A 17508-nucleotide genomic window follows, 5' to 3' on the forward strand; every position below is an offset into this window, starting at 1 on the left:
GGAGCGATATACCCCTTTCCTTGTCCCTCGTCCCTTTTCGGTGGCTCGTCGTTTTGGGGTCCGGCACAAGTTTGTATTTGTCGTATTGGCATCGTGCGTGGCAGACATTGGCATGGACGAATTCGCATCTGGACCTCGAGGACCTCGAGGACCTCGAGGACCCGAATCACATCCTGGATGGAGAGTTTCGTTTCACACAAGAGATTCTCTTCTTTCCGAGACGCCACCCAAGAGGCCTTGGAAGCACCAACAACGTTATGGGTTTGAACCATGCTCACGACGTGACGAGAGTGCCGCCGATGCAGGACAATGAACAAACAGTGCACGCACGCAGAGGAAAGGAAAAAGCCCGCAAAACACACGAGTCCCTCGAGACATCTAGCCCTGCAAAGCCAGATCTTTCCCAACAGGGAACCGCGGCCATGTCTAGACTGTCCAGCTCGGCGGCCGATCAGCCGCCTTCCTACCCCAGTCCGACTCGGTGTTGCCCAGCGTCAGCTCCAGCGTCCATCCCTCCGAAAAGAACTCATGCCCGATCCACGACTTTGTCCACGGCTGCCCGTTCACCGTCGCCTTGTGCACGTAGACGTTCTTGTACGCAGCGTCGAAGTTGAGAGCGCGCACTGTCGCCCGCTTCCCCGTCACGGGGTTCCTGACGCTGACCTCCTGCAAGAACGGGGCGTTGATGAGGTACACGTTCTGGCCGGCCACAGGGAACAGCCCCATGACGGAGAAGAAGAGGAAGGAGCCCATGGCCCCGGAGTCGTCGTTGCCCGGGAGCCCGCCGTTGGTGTTGTTGAAGGACGACGGGATGTATTGGTGGGCCCTCCGCGTGGACAGGCCCGGCCGACCGGCATAGTGGTAGAGGTAAACTGTGAGGAAGACGGGTTCGTTGGAGATGTCCGCCAGGCCGCTCTCGTGGAAGTAGTCGAGCCGGGAGACGAATGCGTCGTCGCCGCCGACCAGTGAGATGAGAGAGGAGGTGGCGTGAGGAACATAGCTGGCACGAGGGACGATGTTAATTTTTCCGCTCATTTCTCCTCTCCCTCCCCTCATGTCACGCCTTCAAAGCGTGGCGTGTGCGTCCCTGTGCCGGGGCGTCGGGCCACAACTTACAACAGATATTGCCAGATGCTGGCCTCAAACGTCTCGCTCGGGTTCGTCGTTAGCGAGCAGAAGCCGGCGAGAGCCGAACAAGCTACGGGGTCCTGCAACCCCCACGTGCCGTTCATGTACTTGGGCTGGAAGAAGCCCTTGAACCCCGTGTCTTTGCCTCTGACGACGGAGGTCTGGTCCTCCTTCCACAAGTTCCGCCAGTTCATGCTGCGGCGCATGTACTTCTCCCGCAAGTCCTGCTTCCCAGCCCGTCCGCGAGCGTAGCCAAGCAAAAGTCGTTGTAGGAATACTCGAGAGTGCGCGACACGCTCCGAGAGTTGGTTCCGAAGCCAAAGGGGTCGAAATCGAGGTACGGGATGTAGCCGAGCCTGCGCCAGCTCTGCAGGCCGCCCCGACCGTGATACGACCACTCCAAGGGCTCCTTCTCCGCGTCGGTAACGACGGCTTCGAGGGCGAGCTCCCAGTCAATGGCACTGCTGAGGTTTTTTGCGTAGGCGTCCACGAGAACGACGTCGGCGTTGGAGCCCCCCTGAGTCCACCCCTTGCACATGGACATGTGACAGTCAGGCAGCCATCCCTCGTGCCTGTACATGTCCAGCAGGGATTGAACCATTTGCGTCTGCGCAGTCGGGTCCAGGATCGTCAGGAGAGGGTGCTGAGCCCGGAAGCTGTCCCAGATGCTGTGCGAAAAAGGTTGCGTCAGCCAAAAAGCCTTGCCGGGTCCAGCGCGGGCAACACAGGTGGACGTCTGGCCGAGCCAGCCCCCTTACCAGTAGAATGAATCAAAGTAGGGCTCTCCAGTGTCCCAGTGAGGATTCTCGCCACTGTAGTTCTGGGGGCTGATGAGGCTCCTGTAGGCACCGCTCCAGAAGCTCGTCAACAGGTTCTCGTCCGCGCCGCCCGCCTTGACGGATATCGGGCTCAGCTTCTCTCGCCATGCATCCCTGGCGGCGCTTACAAGACGGTCAAAGTCTCCGCGTGGGTTCGGAATCTCTCTTTCCGCATGGCCGCACGCCTGCTCCGAGCTCTTGAAGCTAAGACCGACCCTTGCTGTCACTGCGTTGTCGGGCCCGGGGCTGAATCTCGCAAAGGCGCCGCCCTCGAGGTAGAAGAGGTTGAATCCACGGGTGATGTATAGCTGTTTCGGCTCCGTGCCCGCTCTGTTGTTGACCCATACGCCCGTGTCGTGGATGCCCGCTCCGGAGAAATCCACGCAAAAGTGAAGCTGGTACGACCCGGCACCGAAGCTCGGCAAGAAGGTACCGTTCCCAACCATTCGACCAGACTTCTCGTCTACGAGGACACTGGCGTTCTGCCGGCTCTGCCACAAGTCGGTGAGGTCGAGCAGTATCAAGGGGTGGTCGCCGTCCGACCTTGGGAACCTGAACGTGATCAGACTGGCGTGCTCGCTGACGGTCATGCTGACCTGGACGCCAGACTCGAGCTCGATGCCAAAGAGCCCCGGTTCGGCCACGACCGAGCCCGTCTTGTAGCGGACTTTGCGATCCCCTATGCGAAACTGGCAGTTGTTCAGCTCGTCGGAAGGGCAGACCTGCGGGAACAGCGGGAAATTGCCCAGACTCGGATTCCCTCCCGTGCCCTTGAAGGCGGGGAAGACGAAGCAAAGAAAGCGAGTTAGTTTTGCGCAAGACGCAAAGCCCCGAGTAACACGGCGAGGCGGAAACGGGCGAGCCTGTGCCTTACTGAGTCGTGAATAGAGGAAATGCCCGTGACGTTGGACATGTCCATCCCGAAGCCGCCGGTATTCTGGCCGTCCACGTCGGCGACGACCTTGGCCAGGCCATACGGCAGCGTCGCTCCGGCAAACACATTGCCGCCGTTTGTTGTACCTATCAGCGGGTTGACGTGACTCAGAGGGTCAAACTGTGTCGCCAGGGAGGCGACGAGCCAAAGCAGCAGAAGCTGCGGCAGGTTGTTGAGGCCGAGACTCGACATGGCGACGCTCACTGCTCAGTATCGGTGCAAGGACTGGCGAGCTGCGGTAGGTGGGCAGCGGCAAGATGTTGAAATGGAGATCGGTTTCGTAGGGAGCCGAAAAACGGGAGCATCCATGTCTTGGAACGCGCTGAGCGCGGTGTCGCTTCAAATGCTCGGCGGGCCGACACGATGCAACAACGCGGGGAAGCCATTCTCCGGGGTAGCATCAGAAATGAAGCCTATCGTCATCGGTGTCGGCGCTTTGGCCAATAACTCGACCTCTGGTCAATGAATGACGCTGACCTAGCTGCGCAGCGTCATCGTCACCACGTGTGCGTAAATTGGCGGTAGCACTCTGTATGTATGGACGCTTCCAGAGGTCTGGTTTGTTTCCCCTCGGTGCTCACGAATCACGAGCCACGACGCACGACGCACGACGCATCAGCGCAGCGAGAACCAGCTGATCCAGCCACGACCGACCTTGTGTGTCCCGGGCGGCCTTGGAAAAGTCCGTCATTGTGACACCTGCATCACATGAGAATCGTGCTGCGCAGTTGTTTGCCGAGCCCAGTCTGTTGGCCCGAGTCGATCGAGTTTGTCGTGTGCGGAGTACCGAGTACATGCATGCATGGATCCATTAATCAAGTGCCTGAGTACTAAGTAGAAGTACGTGGGGAGACAACTACTAAGTTCTTAAGCAGGTACTTACTCGAGTACCCACCTACTTACGAGGCACCTAGGTAGTGGTCAATTACGAGGACCAGCAGTACTTCTACACTGGTCAGTCAGAAGTGCTGATACGTTCCTACTTAGGCAGTAACTGTAGGTTCCCCTCGCCAATCCCCCAGGGCCCGCCTGGTAAATCGTGATAGTGGGGGAAGCTCCAGCCAGCGGGGCGGGGCGACAGGGGGGTGCCGAGGGGCGGCTCACTCACATTGTGCCTTGTGCGCAGTCGAGATGACAGCAGAACCCCTCAACGACTACCTGGGAACCTACCTACTTCCTTGAGTAGGCAGATAGGCATGTAGGTACATCAATTTGTATCATCATGGGTACTGGTACTCTGGCCTTCACGCTTCTTGATGGGCCCAATTCGAATTCAACCCGCCCGCGCGCCTCGCTGTATGTCAAGATTCCTGTAGCAACCCGACGGCAATCCCCTCCAACTACTCCTTGCCATGATGTAAATCCAAAATCCGGCCTATCCGTTCAAGTAATGGTCAGAAGCGAATGACAAAAAAACAAAAAACCGTTCGCGTTTCATCCAACGACGGCGATTGGGTTGCCAACTCCCTTGCTCCCTTGTTCTCTTGCTCTCTTGCTCTCTCGCTCTCTTGCTCTCTCGCTCTCTTGCTCTCTTGCTCTCTCGCTCTCTCGCTCTCTTGCTCTCTCGCTCTCTTGCTCTCTCGTCTTTTCACCCTCGCCAGCCATTGCGCTGGCGTCATTTTCTGAATTCTCCATTCTGTTGCAAAGTTCCAATGACTGGCTCGAGCAGTCGGGGGAGCGCCTCTGCCGCATCTTGTCCGAAAGCGAAATCTCCTTCCTGTATCTTGTACAGCTCAGTCTCCTGCTCCGCATCAGGGTTGACGGTACAGACCCGAGCCCCGTGCAATCTTGCTCTTGAGATGTATCCGGCCGCAGGATACACTTGTGCCGATGTGCCTATTACGAGCATCAAGTCCTAAGAAAAAACCTTATCAGTCACCTTCTGCGACAGAGGGTTTGCAGCCAGCTTTTGGCTCACTGCTCAGCACTGTGCCAATCGACGCGGGTCGAATCATCGCGGGACGTACGATCTTATCTTTTGTAATCCATCCATTGATATGTTCCATCATATTCTCATCGAGCTCCTCGCCAAACCAAACCACACCAGGCCGTTGAATTCCCGTCTGGCACTTGGGGCATTTGGGCAGTTCCTCCTCAGGCACGTGCTTGATTCGGTGGTACGGATCCAGGAGAGGAAGTGACTCTCCAGGGGGGGGATCCTCCGAGCCGGCTTTCAACGATGGGCAAAAGGGGTCGTCAAAGTTGTTTCGCTGAACCCAACCGCAGCCTTCAGTCGTGCATTTGACGTCGAACAAAGAGCCGTGCAGCGCGCAGAGTTGCTCAGTCGGATGATTTGCTCGTTGAGACAGGTCTACAGACGGTGGCAAGGGCGCAAACGGCCTCGCATTAGTCAAACTGCGAAACAACATGGGAAATGACGCTCGACTGGCCGTCGAGAGCGGGTTCCCGCGTCCCTTTCCAAAGCATAGACCGGCTGAGGAACTCACTATCAACGTTTTGGGTCAAACACAAGAAATCCGCGTTCTTCCTGGCCAGGGCTGCCAGAGCCTGGTGGCCAGGATTCGGGTTGGCTTTCAAGGCCAAGTGTCGTCGATAACCGTAGAATAACCATACCAGACCTGGATCCGTCTTAAAGGCCCTCATCGTGGCTAGCTTCGTGGGCGAGTGCATCCTCCAGAGACCTCCGGCTCCGCGAAAAGTTGGGAGACCGGATGATGCACTCAGGCCGGCGCCGCAGAGGGCCAGAATGAGGCGGCTGGAAAGGAGGACCTCATGGAAGGCTTCTATGTCGTTGTGGGGAGCCATGGGGCCCGACGGATGATTAAGTAGGGAAAATAAAGAAAAAAAAATAAACAGATGAAAAATTCAACGAATGGATATTCCTCCCCCCTGGCAACTACTACCGTCGGGATTTGGTCGATTGGGTGTCTGGTCGTACGTGGTGAGTGACCACTGCCGGTACCGGCTGGGTAGCCCGCAGCCGCCGGTGCTAGGAGGCGATGACGACGGAGATCAAGGCGAGCGAGCTTCTGGCGGGTGGTGAGGATAAGCAACAACAGTCTGCTATCCTGAATGGGAGAGCGGATTGTCTGTCATAGGCCGGCCAGGCTGTAGCGCGAGGACGCATCGATGAAGAGAGACGGCAAAGAAAAAGGGTTGATGTGAAGATGTGAAATCTGCGCGGATGGAGAGAAAGAGGAAAGGTCAACTTGACGGGTTCTGGCCTGGCTACTGCAAGACCAGACACTGGTTGACATGGACACACACGGACACATTGATGCCGCTGATTTTAGAGGAGGGATCCATCACCTGCTTCAGGTGAGCAAGCACTTGGGCGCTTCGTCGTAAAGCGGGGTGGGGGGGAGAGAAGAGAGTGGCTCAAGTACTTACTCAGTCAGGTACCTGGTCACCTAGAGTACTCACCTAGGTACCTAGCTTAGTAAGTAGGAAGGGGCCCAAGTCAGGTACCGAGTACCCCAGGTGCCCCGACGGGCACCGAGGGCACTAAAGATGCAACTCGAGCTAACTTTGAACAGCGACTTGGACGGCAGGCACGAGAAACTTGCCGGTGTCGCAGTCGAGAGGCCGGCCGCATGCGTCCAGTATCGATTGATAAGTCAAGTACTTAAAGTAGGAAGTATACAAGTGCCCGGTACGGAGTACCTGGTCTCATCAGCACGCGAGTACCTCGGAGCTATTTGTAAGCTGTGGCAACGTACTTCACAAATACTTAAGTAACTATGCTGATCAATGAGCATGCATTCATTGATCTGTGTACGACGGAGTACCGCCGTCGTTGACATACTTAAGCCCGGGCACTCTGTACATGAAGGTATGTATGCATGTTGCACGCTGCAGAATACCACTGTGCATGTGCCAAGGCCCACCAATCCATTCAATATTTGGCATCAATTGATCGCCACCAACCGAAGAAGGTGCCTAAGTACTTACCTAGATGCCTACTTCTTAAGTACTTAAGTCTCCAGGTACCTACCTACAGTCCATACCGTATCTACCAAGTACCTACTTACTCCCGCGACCAAGTAAGTTACCTCACATCGTCACGGACCAGCGGCATCGTGCTGTCTCAGTCAGCATCCGGAGCATCGTCCGGTCCGGCCCTCCTCTGAGTCCTCTCAACGCCAATCGTACATCACACTCCGTAAGCCCTACAGAGCAGGAGTACGGAGTACGGAGCAGGTGCTCGAGCAAAGACCTGATCCTGATCCCACCCCTGGTCATGCTCGTCATGCTCCCAGCCGTCGGGATCAAATCGTAAATGCCAAACGAAACTCTATTCGCTACCCCACCCCGTTCCTCGAGACCCTTCAGGTTCGCAAGAGCGCCTCGTTTATTCGGCGCACGTTGAGGGCACATCTCTCCACCATGTCGCGCCTTAGTGCCGCTGCGCCTCCTCCGCCTCTAGCGCCTCTCGGGGCTCGAGCCCAGCCCAGCAAGGACGAGGAAGCTCTCATAATCGCAGCACTACCGTACTACCGTGCGTGTGTCCCTGGGAACTCCCAGCCCAGCACGATGCGACGACGAAAGCAGACAACTCCGAGTTTTACGGCCGGCCCTTCACTCGCGTTCAACCACACCCCAGCACCGCCGGGAAACCCCAAAAAGTGGCCGCGAACACTGCAACTTGGCAGCAGTTGCGGATCAAACCCGTTGACGGCATCTTCTCGGTGGTGAAGTCGGCAAGGAAGTGCTCATGGCTAGCGGGGATAGGGTATATGACTAAACATTGCCCAAGTGATGGCAACAGGACCCCACGCGCAGGGAAAGCTTCCGTAGCTCAGTTGGTTAGAGCTTCGTACTAATAAACATTAGTGATGCGGAGGCCGCAGGTTCAAGCCCTGCCGGGAGCAAGAGTCGTTCCACGATGCTTTCCACGCCGCGCGAGCATATAGGGATCCTTTTTTTGATCTTTACTTATTTCCAGAAATTCTGGCACGCGGCCGCCATGCGTCAAGTTGTTGATTTCTGTACTACTGCGGAGTACTCCAGAACCATTTATAAAGCACGTACTTGCGCAATGAAATCAAATAAAAAGCTAGGCTCATTTTGGCTGTTTCAACTTTCTACGCTCTTCTGTCACTGTCAAAGGTCACCATTCACATGCTCCGAGTCCTAGATTAACGCATCGCCATGCTGCTGCGAGCAGCTGTAGCCGAATGGGTTCCGTTTCTCGGTCAAGGTTGGTGTCAGTCAAACATTTGTATGCTTATTTTAATTACTCGCCCTTGCATAATGCCGAGCAAAAGACAACTTCTTGTCCCTCGTCAAAAGACTATTCTAACCGAATAGGCACTTGTTGTCGATGGTTCTTTTGATAACCGCTAAAGGGTAGCCGCCTCAGAGTCTCATTGCTATGAAACAGTCTTGAACAGCCGCGTCACCACCCTGGTAGAAAAAAGACCCAAGAACCCACAAATCGCGAGTCTGGCAACCTTCCGGCCAACAGCGTAGACAAGCATTCTTTCGTTCAAACAAGAGCAACATGAGACCCAAAAAAAAAAAAGAAAACAAAAACAAAACCCCCCAATGTCATAATAGTCGGCTTATGCAACTCCACCCGATGTATAGTCCTGAAAGGCGCTCTCAATGTGCCTTGATATCCGTGTTTACGCCGATAAAAGTATGAGCGGAATTCCTGCTGATGCCCCCGTGAGGTGTTTATCAGAAAATCGTTGACGCTTGAGATGAGATGGACGTAGTGTCGGTTCGGTCGACGTTATACGTCGTCCATCTGTCCTGCTGGCTCTTCGTCCTCATCGCCAAAACTTGCTACTGAGGACATGTCGTCCTCGTCTTCGCTTTCGGCCCCGGCCTCGTCGGCTGCGTCCTTCGTTGCGTACTTTTGTACATACTCTACAAGACCCACCGATTAGCCCCGAGAACCATGGACCCAATGATTAAAGTGCGTTCAATTTTACCCTTGACCTTGGCGTCATAACTTTTGGGCTCGCGTATCAACAACGCCGCCGCCTCTCCGTTGAGGGGATCGGTCGGATTAGGATAGCGCAGGAGCTGTGGGAGGAAGACCTCGAAAATGTTGATCATATCGAACATCGGCGACCATGTTTGGTTGATTACGTCCAAGCAAACGGATCCAGACCTGTCCAGGGCCAATGTTTCTTAGTATTGCCAGTCACTGCAAAGCACTTGGCCTTGCTATGCTTGCGCCACCTCTCTGAAACGCGTCCGGAACGCGTCATTCATCAAGTGTCCACTCACAGCTCATCGATGTTGGGGTGGAAGATGCGGTTGACGAAGCCGATGCTCGGCGACTTGTACGGGTAGGTGTCAGGCAACTCGACGTGGACTTTCCAGAGGCCGCCTTCAAACGGAGCTACACGCGATTGTCTCAGCGTCATGGTTTGTAAATAGGAATGGCTCTTCGTCGCGGGCTTTGCTTACTCTCCGCCGGGCCTTTGAAGCGGACAAAGAACTCTTGCCTGTTTTTTCCACCCGCTGGTGAGAATCGACACGTCGGCTTAAATGGAATACAAGGTGGGATCTGCATCTTACACTGCCCAAGGTCAGCAGCCATGAAGCAACGGTGTTCGAGGTCACGTACTGTTATCGTTGACCAGGGTCACCTCATAGTCACTCATGAGCCTACGACTGTCAGTTTGTTCACGGAGCCTTGGCCAAGTTGGAGATGGTCTGTCCAGCGTACATCCTGTGTGAGTGTTAGCAGGTCAGGTAAAGCGAGATGGTGCTAGGCTCGGGGGTTAGGAGTTCGGATAGCGGCGGCATACTTCATGACCTGGACAGGGCGTCGTTAGCGATGTGAGAGCATCGTCCAAGGCATCAGGTGTAGATGGAACTTACGTCCGTCTCGATTCTTCGGCGAGGGCTACTCATTTCGGCGGGCGGGATCGCAGCGAGCGACAACTGCGTCGTGGGGTTTGTGCTGTTGGAAGTTGAGGAAGTGCCCCAAGACTCCGGGGCCAGCGACGTCCGAGTGCTGGATTGGACCAGGTGGTTGCGAGGTCAAGTGCGACAGGTCAACCGCAGTCAGCGGCAGCAAATGGCACGGCGAAGAGGAAGATACCAGGCGTCGAGCTGTAAAGGGCGTCGGTCGGACGGTGTTGTTGACAAATAACGCACGAGGTGGCCGACAAGCGTGCTGTGTTGGGGTTGAGGGTTGAGAGGGGATAGATAAGCTTGGAGACGGGCGGGCGACGGCCAGGCGACCCAAGCCGGTTGACTCACTCGTATTGCAGGTGGGCGAGGGTGGCACGAGTCGGCACCCTTATGGATATCTGGACTCGGACTTGTGCAATGTTGCCAGACCAGGTCCAGTGGTTGACTAGTTGGTAAATTGTCTGGTCGTCTTGGTGGTCACACGCAGTTGTCGACGTTATGTCCTTGGCCTGGTCCGGTCTGGTGCGGTGCCGGGGGGGCGGACATTAGTCATAAGCCAGCCAGTACGCCAGCCAGTAAAACTGTACAAGCCAGCGTGAGCACTGGAAGCCGGCTGGCTGGCAGCGCTGAAGGATGGGGATGCGCTGGTGCCTATGGGCGTCCGCCAGCCGAGCAAAGAATCAATCAATCCTCTCCACACCAGCGGAGATTGCACATGTGGACTGCGCAAGGAGCTAGCGATGACACCAATCCAACTAGACCAGGCCAGACTCAAGGCTGCAGACACAATGAATTTGACGCAGCGATGGCGGGGGCCATAAAATGCCTCGGCGATGCCACTGGGTCGCATCGAGGCCTACTCTGCGGTGCTTGGGCCCGGGCCGGCTGGTCAGTGACTCGGTGCCTAGAGACTTGCCGACGCCTGAGCCGCAGCGCCTCGCAGCGCCTCGCAGCGCCTGGCGGTAGGAGTGTTGTCTTCTCAGGTGTGCCACGTTGGCCTGGGTGCACTGAACGTTGGCCGACTTCAGCGCACACGAGTGCACAAACCGGCATGACGACGCACTTGGTAGACTTCACATCCATCATTGATGCGACCTTCCACTTGTTGACTCCTCATTCCCAATCCGGACCATCGGCAGCTCGCGCTCTTGATATCTGGCCAAGCACGCCGGCTTTGTACTCTACCAGGCCGGCTGCACCGTGACATTAAAGCAGAGCAGAGACAGGCGAGCCGTGGCCATGGCCCGTCGTTGATTCCCTCCATGTCCCTTTGTGCCCTCGGCCTCGTACTCCGAGTACTACTAACTACAAGAAACCGTGAGTGCCCGACAGACCATTGTTCTCGGTCAAGCACGACGGATTCCCCACAGCACCACCAACCATTCAACCAGACGAGAGAGAATACTAATAAATGACACAACACCAACAATAGCAGCCATCGTCCTGTCAATCATTGACTGAACAATTTGCTGTGCCCCAGGAATCTGACCGTACACGGCATCACCGGCCGCGCCGCCCGTCGCTGCTCCCTTGACCAACCATGTTCCTCCCGACGTCGTGACTCCCGAGTCCCAATCACCGAGCCTCGGCACAGGCACGCGAGCTCGTCGCTTATCCCGCACAGACCGAGGAACCCGATCCCGGTTCTCAAGAGACGGCCACCACCGCAAGCTGCGGGATCCTTCAAGACAAGCAGGGGTAAATGAAGACGAAAAAAAATAAAATAAAATAAAAAATCAAAACCGTCCTCGTCATAATTCCCATCGTGGGTATATTTTCATCTTATAATATAGACTGCTTTTTGCTGTATGCATTGCTGGCTGCGCAAACAGAGACCAGGGACACAAAGTGGGTCGCTGCTCGACCCGCTTACCTGAGCACGCGCCGCCCTGACTGGTCAACCAGGAGCCCGGACCTGAATCTGGGTTAGCTCCGCTCGAGCCGACCGAGGACTTTCGCCCCAGGGTGCTCCGGCCTCCGTGCTCCGTTCCTGGTCCTGGTAAGGACCAAACAAAAAAAAAAAAACACCACCGTTTCCCAGAGATACTCAGTTCTACAACGTAAAATCCATCATGGCCAACCTGAATAAAATCGCTTCTTCCGCCACGATCCAGGCACACCGTTTCTTTTCTTTTCCCATGCTCGGCATGACGGGACTTACACGGTGACGTGCACGCTAGAATCCATCGCGCCAATTCTTTTTTTGCGACTCTTGGTCATTGCAAGTTGCAGCCCCTGTGCCCTTGGTGTAAGGAATCCATCCTGGCCCATCTGCCCTGTCGATACTTTCCCACGCACCACATTTGCGTGAGTGTAAAGTGCCTTCACCGGTACTGGCGCCACTTCCATCCGCGCCCTCTCTCACCCCCCGCGCCAGCCATGTCTGCCGTCACCTCTTCTGTTAGACGGTCGTGTGCTCAGCTTACCTGTACACGGGCATCAACACCAAGCACACTCGCTCTCGCCGCCGCACTCAGTCGTTCTCCCTTTGCATCCCCATCGTCGCCTTCCTCTCTCTTCTCGTCAACATGTGCAGTTGCTTCATGCCAGGCGAGGTACAGCTCCCACTCACCCATGGGGGCTGCACCCGCCAACCAGCGCAAAAAGGTCACCCTTGGAACCTTGAGGAGTCTCCATCGAAGGGGAGAGCCCATCACCATGATGACTGCCCACGACTTCCCCAGTGCACACGTTGCCGATCGCGCCTGTATGGATGTCATCCTGGTTGGTGACAGCCTAGCCATGGTCGCCTTGGGTATGGAGGATACTAGCGAGGTGCTTGTTGAGGAGATGCTGCTGCATTGTCGATCGGTAGCCCGAGCCACCAAGAGCGCATTTACAGTAAGTCCGGTCGTGTCGTGACAGCCGCTTACAAACAACGCAGCTGACATGCATTTCGTCAGATTGGTGACCTGCCCATGGGTTCTTATGAAATCGCTCCTGAGCAAGCACTCGCCACCGCCATTCGTTTCATCAAGGAGGGCCGTGTCCAGGGCATAAAGTTGGAGGGTGGAAAGGAGATGGTTCCCACCATTCAGAAAATCACCACCGCCGGTATTCCTGTCCTAGGCCACGTGGGTCTCACTCCCCAGCGACAAAATGCTCTCGGGGGGTTCCGCGTCCAGGCCAAGACTGCCGACAGCGCCATGAGCCTGCTCGAGGACGCTTTGGCTGTCCAGGCCGCAGGGTGTTTCGCCGTCGTCCTTGAAGCCGTTCCAGCCGAAGTTGCTGCACTCGTCACCCGGAAGCTGTCCGTACCCACCATCGGCATTGGCGCCGGCGCCGGCTGCTCAGGCCAAGTCCTTGTTCAAACAGACATGACCGGTAATTTCCCTCCTGGCCGATATTTACCAAAGTTTGTCAAGAAGTACGGCGATGTGTGGGGCGAGGCAATGAAGGCCATCGAGGCCTACCGAGACGATGTCAAAGCTCGGCAGTATCCGGCCAAAGAGCACACGTACCCCATGCCACCGGAGGAATTTGCTGCATTTGAAAAGGGGGTCGAGGCGTTGGAAAGCGAAGCCAGTGAAGCCTGATGGCGACCAATGTTCAGTTCGGGCGGCAGCACCTTGATGATTTTGGGTTCTTTTGTGTGAGCGACCGCATTAGCATTTTCATTGCACCGCGTTTGAGGCAGGATTTTTTTCGCCTCTTTGTTTTGTTGGTTCTCACGAGGCATGCTCTGCCGTTATAGATCTTTCCAGTAAGATAGATAATAGTTTCACCCGAAGGCCGGTGTCATAGAGTAGGCGACAATGAGCTGATCTTGTCCATTCTTGAAGCACTGCTTCAGTTAGCGCTGCAACTGGTATTGCATCCGAAACTCCTCGAACTCCTCTTCAAAGAACGCCGCCTCAGTACGTTGGACACACCTGATGTAAATTTCCAACCACCTCATCCAGACTCGGCGCAAATACACTGTTCACGTAAAGAAACACGCTATCCGTATCCTTACACCTTAGCTTCCGCCTCAAATATCTCACGACCTCCTCAAACTTCCTTGTTGCACTAATCTTGCACAGCTCCTGTGCGAGACTAGGTGCTGCGCCAACAGGCTTGAACTTGACAACCACCTTCTCCTGAGGGAAACCAGCAACACTAGCCAAGGCAGCTGTAGCGTCACGCGGCAGGTCTGCTAGGATTACAGAGGCGCTCATAGTTAGTGGAAGCTCGGGAGATGCTGTGCCAGAGTCCTCGTCTTCGTCGGGAGCCGGGGAGGATGCGTTGGCGCTAAGGGATCTCGATGGCGCCGGCTCGTCAGATCGTGTCATTTTGGATGAATGGAAAAGAATTTGAGATTTAGATGAACAGAAATAGGCGTAATAAACCTGTGTATGGGCCGTGGAGTGGTGGATGGATGAACGCCAGAATTTCGTTGGGACCTTTCAAAGTCCAGAGTTGGTTAAATGCACAGTGCCATATCGCACCGTCACTGTGCTGCATGCACGAAACGTTGCACAAGACGTCGAGACCGGACACACAAAACCGCCATAGCCTTTCTCACTAGCACCACGCCAGCATCACCCTGTAAAGATTTCTTGTAGTCTTGCTTCATTATGGTAACATACAAGGTACATATATATCAAGTAACAAGTATATGTACGGCCGGGCGATATCCCACGGTTGTAGAATACTGTGCTTCTTCTGCAACGCTCGACCATGATCCCTTCTCGCTTTCACCATACACATCATTCCAAAATATGCCCACCCTGACTTGTTTACTGTCGTCTTCCCGTCCATAGTCCTACTCCTCTAGATATAAATATACCAAGACAAAAACGCCTTGCCATGATGTCACGTTCCAAAAAAGTAGAGGAAAAAAAAAGCGAAAATGCTAAAAATGCCTAGCCATGCCGCTTGCGCCGACTTGCATGCAATTTCATGATGCAAATTGAAGGAATAGTGAAGTGAATATAAAAAATCGCAAAATAGTTCAATCAGAAAGACCGCTAGTGAGGGATTATTCTGGTCTCAACTTTTCTCGTCGAGGAAGTGGTATCATCCGGATTTTATGCTGCAGCGGGAATCTGATTGAAATGCAAAAAGAAATGCCAGTTGCATGGAGCCAAAGCTCGAGCGTGAAGAGGCGCAAAGTATCAAGGAAGTCGTCGTCAGGTGATTGTCTGAGCTTCAGGCGATGTGGGTTTTAGGACTCTTTCTCTGGTGTGCGAGGTGTCGGAAATGCCACGGAGTGTATTAGTGTAATTTGTAATCTCTCGTCAATTACCACCCGTCATCTTCGTCATCGGACTCGGCGCCAGTGTATTTTGGCATTCGCTTCAGTTGCTCGAGCAACAAATCTAGCTCGGTCCAATTATCGTCATTTTCAGCAAATTTGCGGTGTTTCCGTGACAAGATATGCTAATCGATGAAGGAGTCAGACACTGGGGGCCCAAAAACAATTTATTGGACAAACCAACCTCATCAAAGTCTGGGAACTTATCCTGACAGTTCTCACAGTAACCAGGTTTCAAGTCTCGCTTGCTCTTGAGAGACTGCGAATTCAACTTCTTCTCCCTGCCCTCTGTCCTTTGCGATTCATCATCAGCAGGCTGAACAGCCTTGGATGTTTGTCGACTCATGGTTGTCGACCGACTAGATGCGACGTCCATGGAGACCTCTGCAAAACGGCGAGAACTAACATCGTGAGAAGCTGGTTTGGATTTCTGAAGTACTTTTCTCTGGAGACCGTGGACCTCTTTACTGGTCCCAGCTTTGCTACCATTGATGCCAGATGTGGATGAAATCATTTGAGAACGAATGGCTGACGTGACATTCGATGGCTGCATTCCTGAAGCCACCGGCTCGCCGGCAAACAATCTGGTACCTTCAGCCCGACTAGTAAAGGCGTTCTGCGACTTCAACTCGGTCTGCTTAGAGAGAACTGCCTTGGCTGGGTTGAAGATATCCAGTGCTAGACCCGTTCTGACACGGTTCTGGCCGTCTTCCATCTCTGCCAAGGTTCGCTTTCCAGTGACTGGCTTTGGCATGGGAATCTCTGGAGGCTTCAGAATCGGAACTGGGTCCTCTCTTTTAGCAGGCCGTACATCCTTTTCTCGCTCACGGTTGCGACGTTCTTTATCTGGAATGTCAATTTCCTCAACAAATGGGCAGCGTCCATTGCCAACGCTTCGAAATTGCGGCCATTCGCCGTCTTGTTTGTTGGCGGCCTTTGCGTACTCGCGAACCATGACAGGCTTGTACTTTTCGTCCATATCCCACACATAGATATAGGGACCCTTGAAGTAAGCCAGCTCTCGGTTCACTGCCGTCGGATCACGATCTGAAGGCCCGTTGAGACGCTCATTGTGCAATAGTTGGAGCAAATTGGGTTCGTGAGAGCCTTTTGTCATGCCATATTGACTTCTAACGCTTGTGGTTCTGGATGCATAGGTCGTAGCCTGGGTCTCCGTTTCCAACAGAACAGCAAGCATGTTTTGGAACTTGTCTAACGACCAGATTTTTTTCCCCATCTCTCGGGCCTTGTGAAGAACATCATTGTTGCGGGTGGCTTTGGTTCGCCTTGTTGGATCATCGGTCTGTTGGGACGGTATCTGTGTCTGTTGAAAGTCGAACAAGAGTTTTCGACGACCGGCCGCTGTGTTTCGATCCAGTAGAGACGGATTGATAGTTTGTGGCTGCTCTTCTGGCTCCCGCTGCTCTTGGTCCAAAGAGTGCTCATGTTGAGTTCCAGACTTTTCGGGTGGGATCGACCGAGTCGTAACGACGTGGGTAATATCGATAGAAAAGAACGGCTCTTGACGCTACAAGGTTGAAGGGGGAAAAAGGGACGTTAGTTTAAAAACGGCAGCGGCGATTGGCATGATGGGTCAGCATACTGCACCGAGGTAGTTGACTCGCTTGGTCAGCTTTGCTCTAATATCATCGGGTATACTCTCGAAATAGAAAACCATCTTCGGGAATTTGGCCCGGTGGTGCTTTTTCCACACCTCCTTCTCCGTGTCCACATCCTGTACAGTTCTTGTCGATGCTGGAGTAGCCCTTGCAACACGTTCCTTTGTAACTGGACGCGTGCTGGCCCGTTGGACTAACACCTGGGTACGGGATGCCTTGGAAGGAGAACGAACGGCACGCTGGGTACCATTGTCCAGGACCTGCTTCTTCACGGGAGGAGGCTGGCCATAAGCCTCCTCGCGTTGAATGTTGGCGTAAGACCTTTTCTGCTTTGCGAACGCGTGCAGGGAAGAAGGTCCTCTTAATGGAGAGTTGGCAACATTGGGGTTACTCGTCAGAGGTACCCGCCTCGAGGACATGGCCGCAATGGGAGCAGGCGTGGGAGATAGAGATATGGCAGCCATAAAACTTCCCAATCAACATGCTCTGGAACTCCACGACCAGAGCGTGACCCAAAATGCGGCAAGCTTTGGCGATGACAACCGTAGCTGGAGGTTGTTGTGAGAGATCACCTAGGCCGGGGAGGGGCTAGGCACGCCTCGCCAAGTTGAGTAAGCCGGTCCGTGTCGAGCACGCGACGTGTAGAGGCAATACACGTCAAGATCTGCGAGCTCACGGGCAAGATGTAAATATGTTAGAATGACATTGAAGAATCGAGTGCAGCCTTGTAGAAGGAAACAAGGGCCCTGTGAACAACCGCAGCTGTTGTTGATGTTGGGGTTGGACTTGGGAGGGAACGAGGTTGTGCGGGTTGAAGAGAGAGGTCGTGCTGGTTCAGCTGTGGTGTTGATGGAGCCCTCGCGCTTGGCATAACAGCGCTATGCCTGGTTCGGCGAGGCTGCCAAAAACACGCACGGGCCAACCCGCCTCACCAGC

General features: G+C 54.6%; 6 protein-coding genes across 6 annotated transcripts; 1 reads left to right on the forward strand and 5 right to left on the reverse strand.

Annotated features, from left to right (window-relative positions):
- Nucleotides 1-426: 426 nt before the first annotated feature.
- MAM_02787 (glycosyl hydrolase, family 92 protein) lies at nucleotides 427-3072 on the reverse strand (the record flags this gene model as incomplete). Its single annotated transcript, XM_040821586.1, has 5 exons — nucleotides 427-1000; nucleotides 1117-1323; nucleotides 1407-1796; nucleotides 1887-2716; nucleotides 2821-3072. 5 exons carry the CDS (start codon nucleotides 3070-3072, stop codon nucleotides 427-429), a joined length of 2253 nt encoding a protein of 750 aa, XP_040680155.1.
- Nucleotides 3073-4495: 1423 nt separating this feature from the next.
- MAM_02788 (NAD-dependent histone deacetylase, silent information regulator Sir2) lies at nucleotides 4496-5646 on the reverse strand (the record flags this gene model as incomplete). Its single annotated transcript, XM_040821587.1, has 3 exons — nucleotides 4496-4735; nucleotides 4848-5191; nucleotides 5328-5646. 3 exons carry the CDS (start codon nucleotides 5644-5646, stop codon nucleotides 4496-4498), a joined length of 903 nt encoding a protein of 300 aa, XP_040680156.1.
- A 2932-nt stretch (nucleotides 5647-8578) lies between these two features.
- On the reverse strand, nucleotides 8579-9714 carry MAM_02789 (Ubiquitin-conjugating enzyme/RWD-like protein; the record flags this gene model as incomplete). The annotated part of the gene is made up of 6 exons (XM_040821588.1): nucleotides 8579-8715; nucleotides 8781-8962; nucleotides 9082-9196; nucleotides 9425-9465; nucleotides 9609-9616; nucleotides 9682-9714. The coding sequence occupies 6 exons, from the start codon at nucleotides 9712-9714 to the stop codon at nucleotides 8579-8581; spliced, it is 516 nt and encodes a 171-aa protein (XP_040680157.1).
- Nucleotides 9715-12291: 2577 nt separating this feature from the next.
- MAM_02790 (3-methyl-2-oxobutanoate hydroxymethyltransferase) lies at nucleotides 12292-13253 on the forward strand (the record flags this gene model as incomplete). Its single annotated transcript, XM_040821589.1, has 2 exons — nucleotides 12292-12558; nucleotides 12621-13253. 2 exons carry the CDS (start codon nucleotides 12292-12294, stop codon nucleotides 13251-13253), a joined length of 900 nt encoding a protein of 299 aa, XP_040680158.1.
- A 358-nt stretch (nucleotides 13254-13611) lies between these two features.
- Nucleotides 13612-13988, reverse strand: MAM_02791 (Autophagy- ubiquitin-like modifier atg-12; the record flags this gene model as incomplete). The annotated part of the gene is made up of 2 exons (XM_040821590.1): nucleotides 13612-13635; nucleotides 13701-13988. The coding sequence occupies 2 exons, from the start codon at nucleotides 13986-13988 to the stop codon at nucleotides 13612-13614; spliced, it is 312 nt and encodes a 103-aa protein (XP_040680159.1).
- Nucleotides 13989-14940: 952 nt separating this feature from the next.
- MAM_02792 (G1/S regulator) lies at nucleotides 14941-16991 on the reverse strand (the record flags this gene model as incomplete). The annotated part of the gene is made up of 3 exons (XM_040821591.1): nucleotides 14941-15078; nucleotides 15138-16481; nucleotides 16557-16991. 3 exons carry the CDS (start codon nucleotides 16989-16991, stop codon nucleotides 14941-14943), a joined length of 1917 nt encoding a protein of 638 aa, XP_040680160.1.
- Nucleotides 16992-17508: the final 517 nt, after the last annotated feature.

Source organism: Metarhizium album (assembly GCF_000804445.1).
Source record: "Metarhizium album ARSEF 1941 chromosome Unknown scaffold_5, whole genome shotgun sequence".
Lineage (NCBI taxonomy): Eukaryota > Fungi > Ascomycota > Sordariomycetes > Hypocreales > Clavicipitaceae > Metarhizium > Metarhizium album.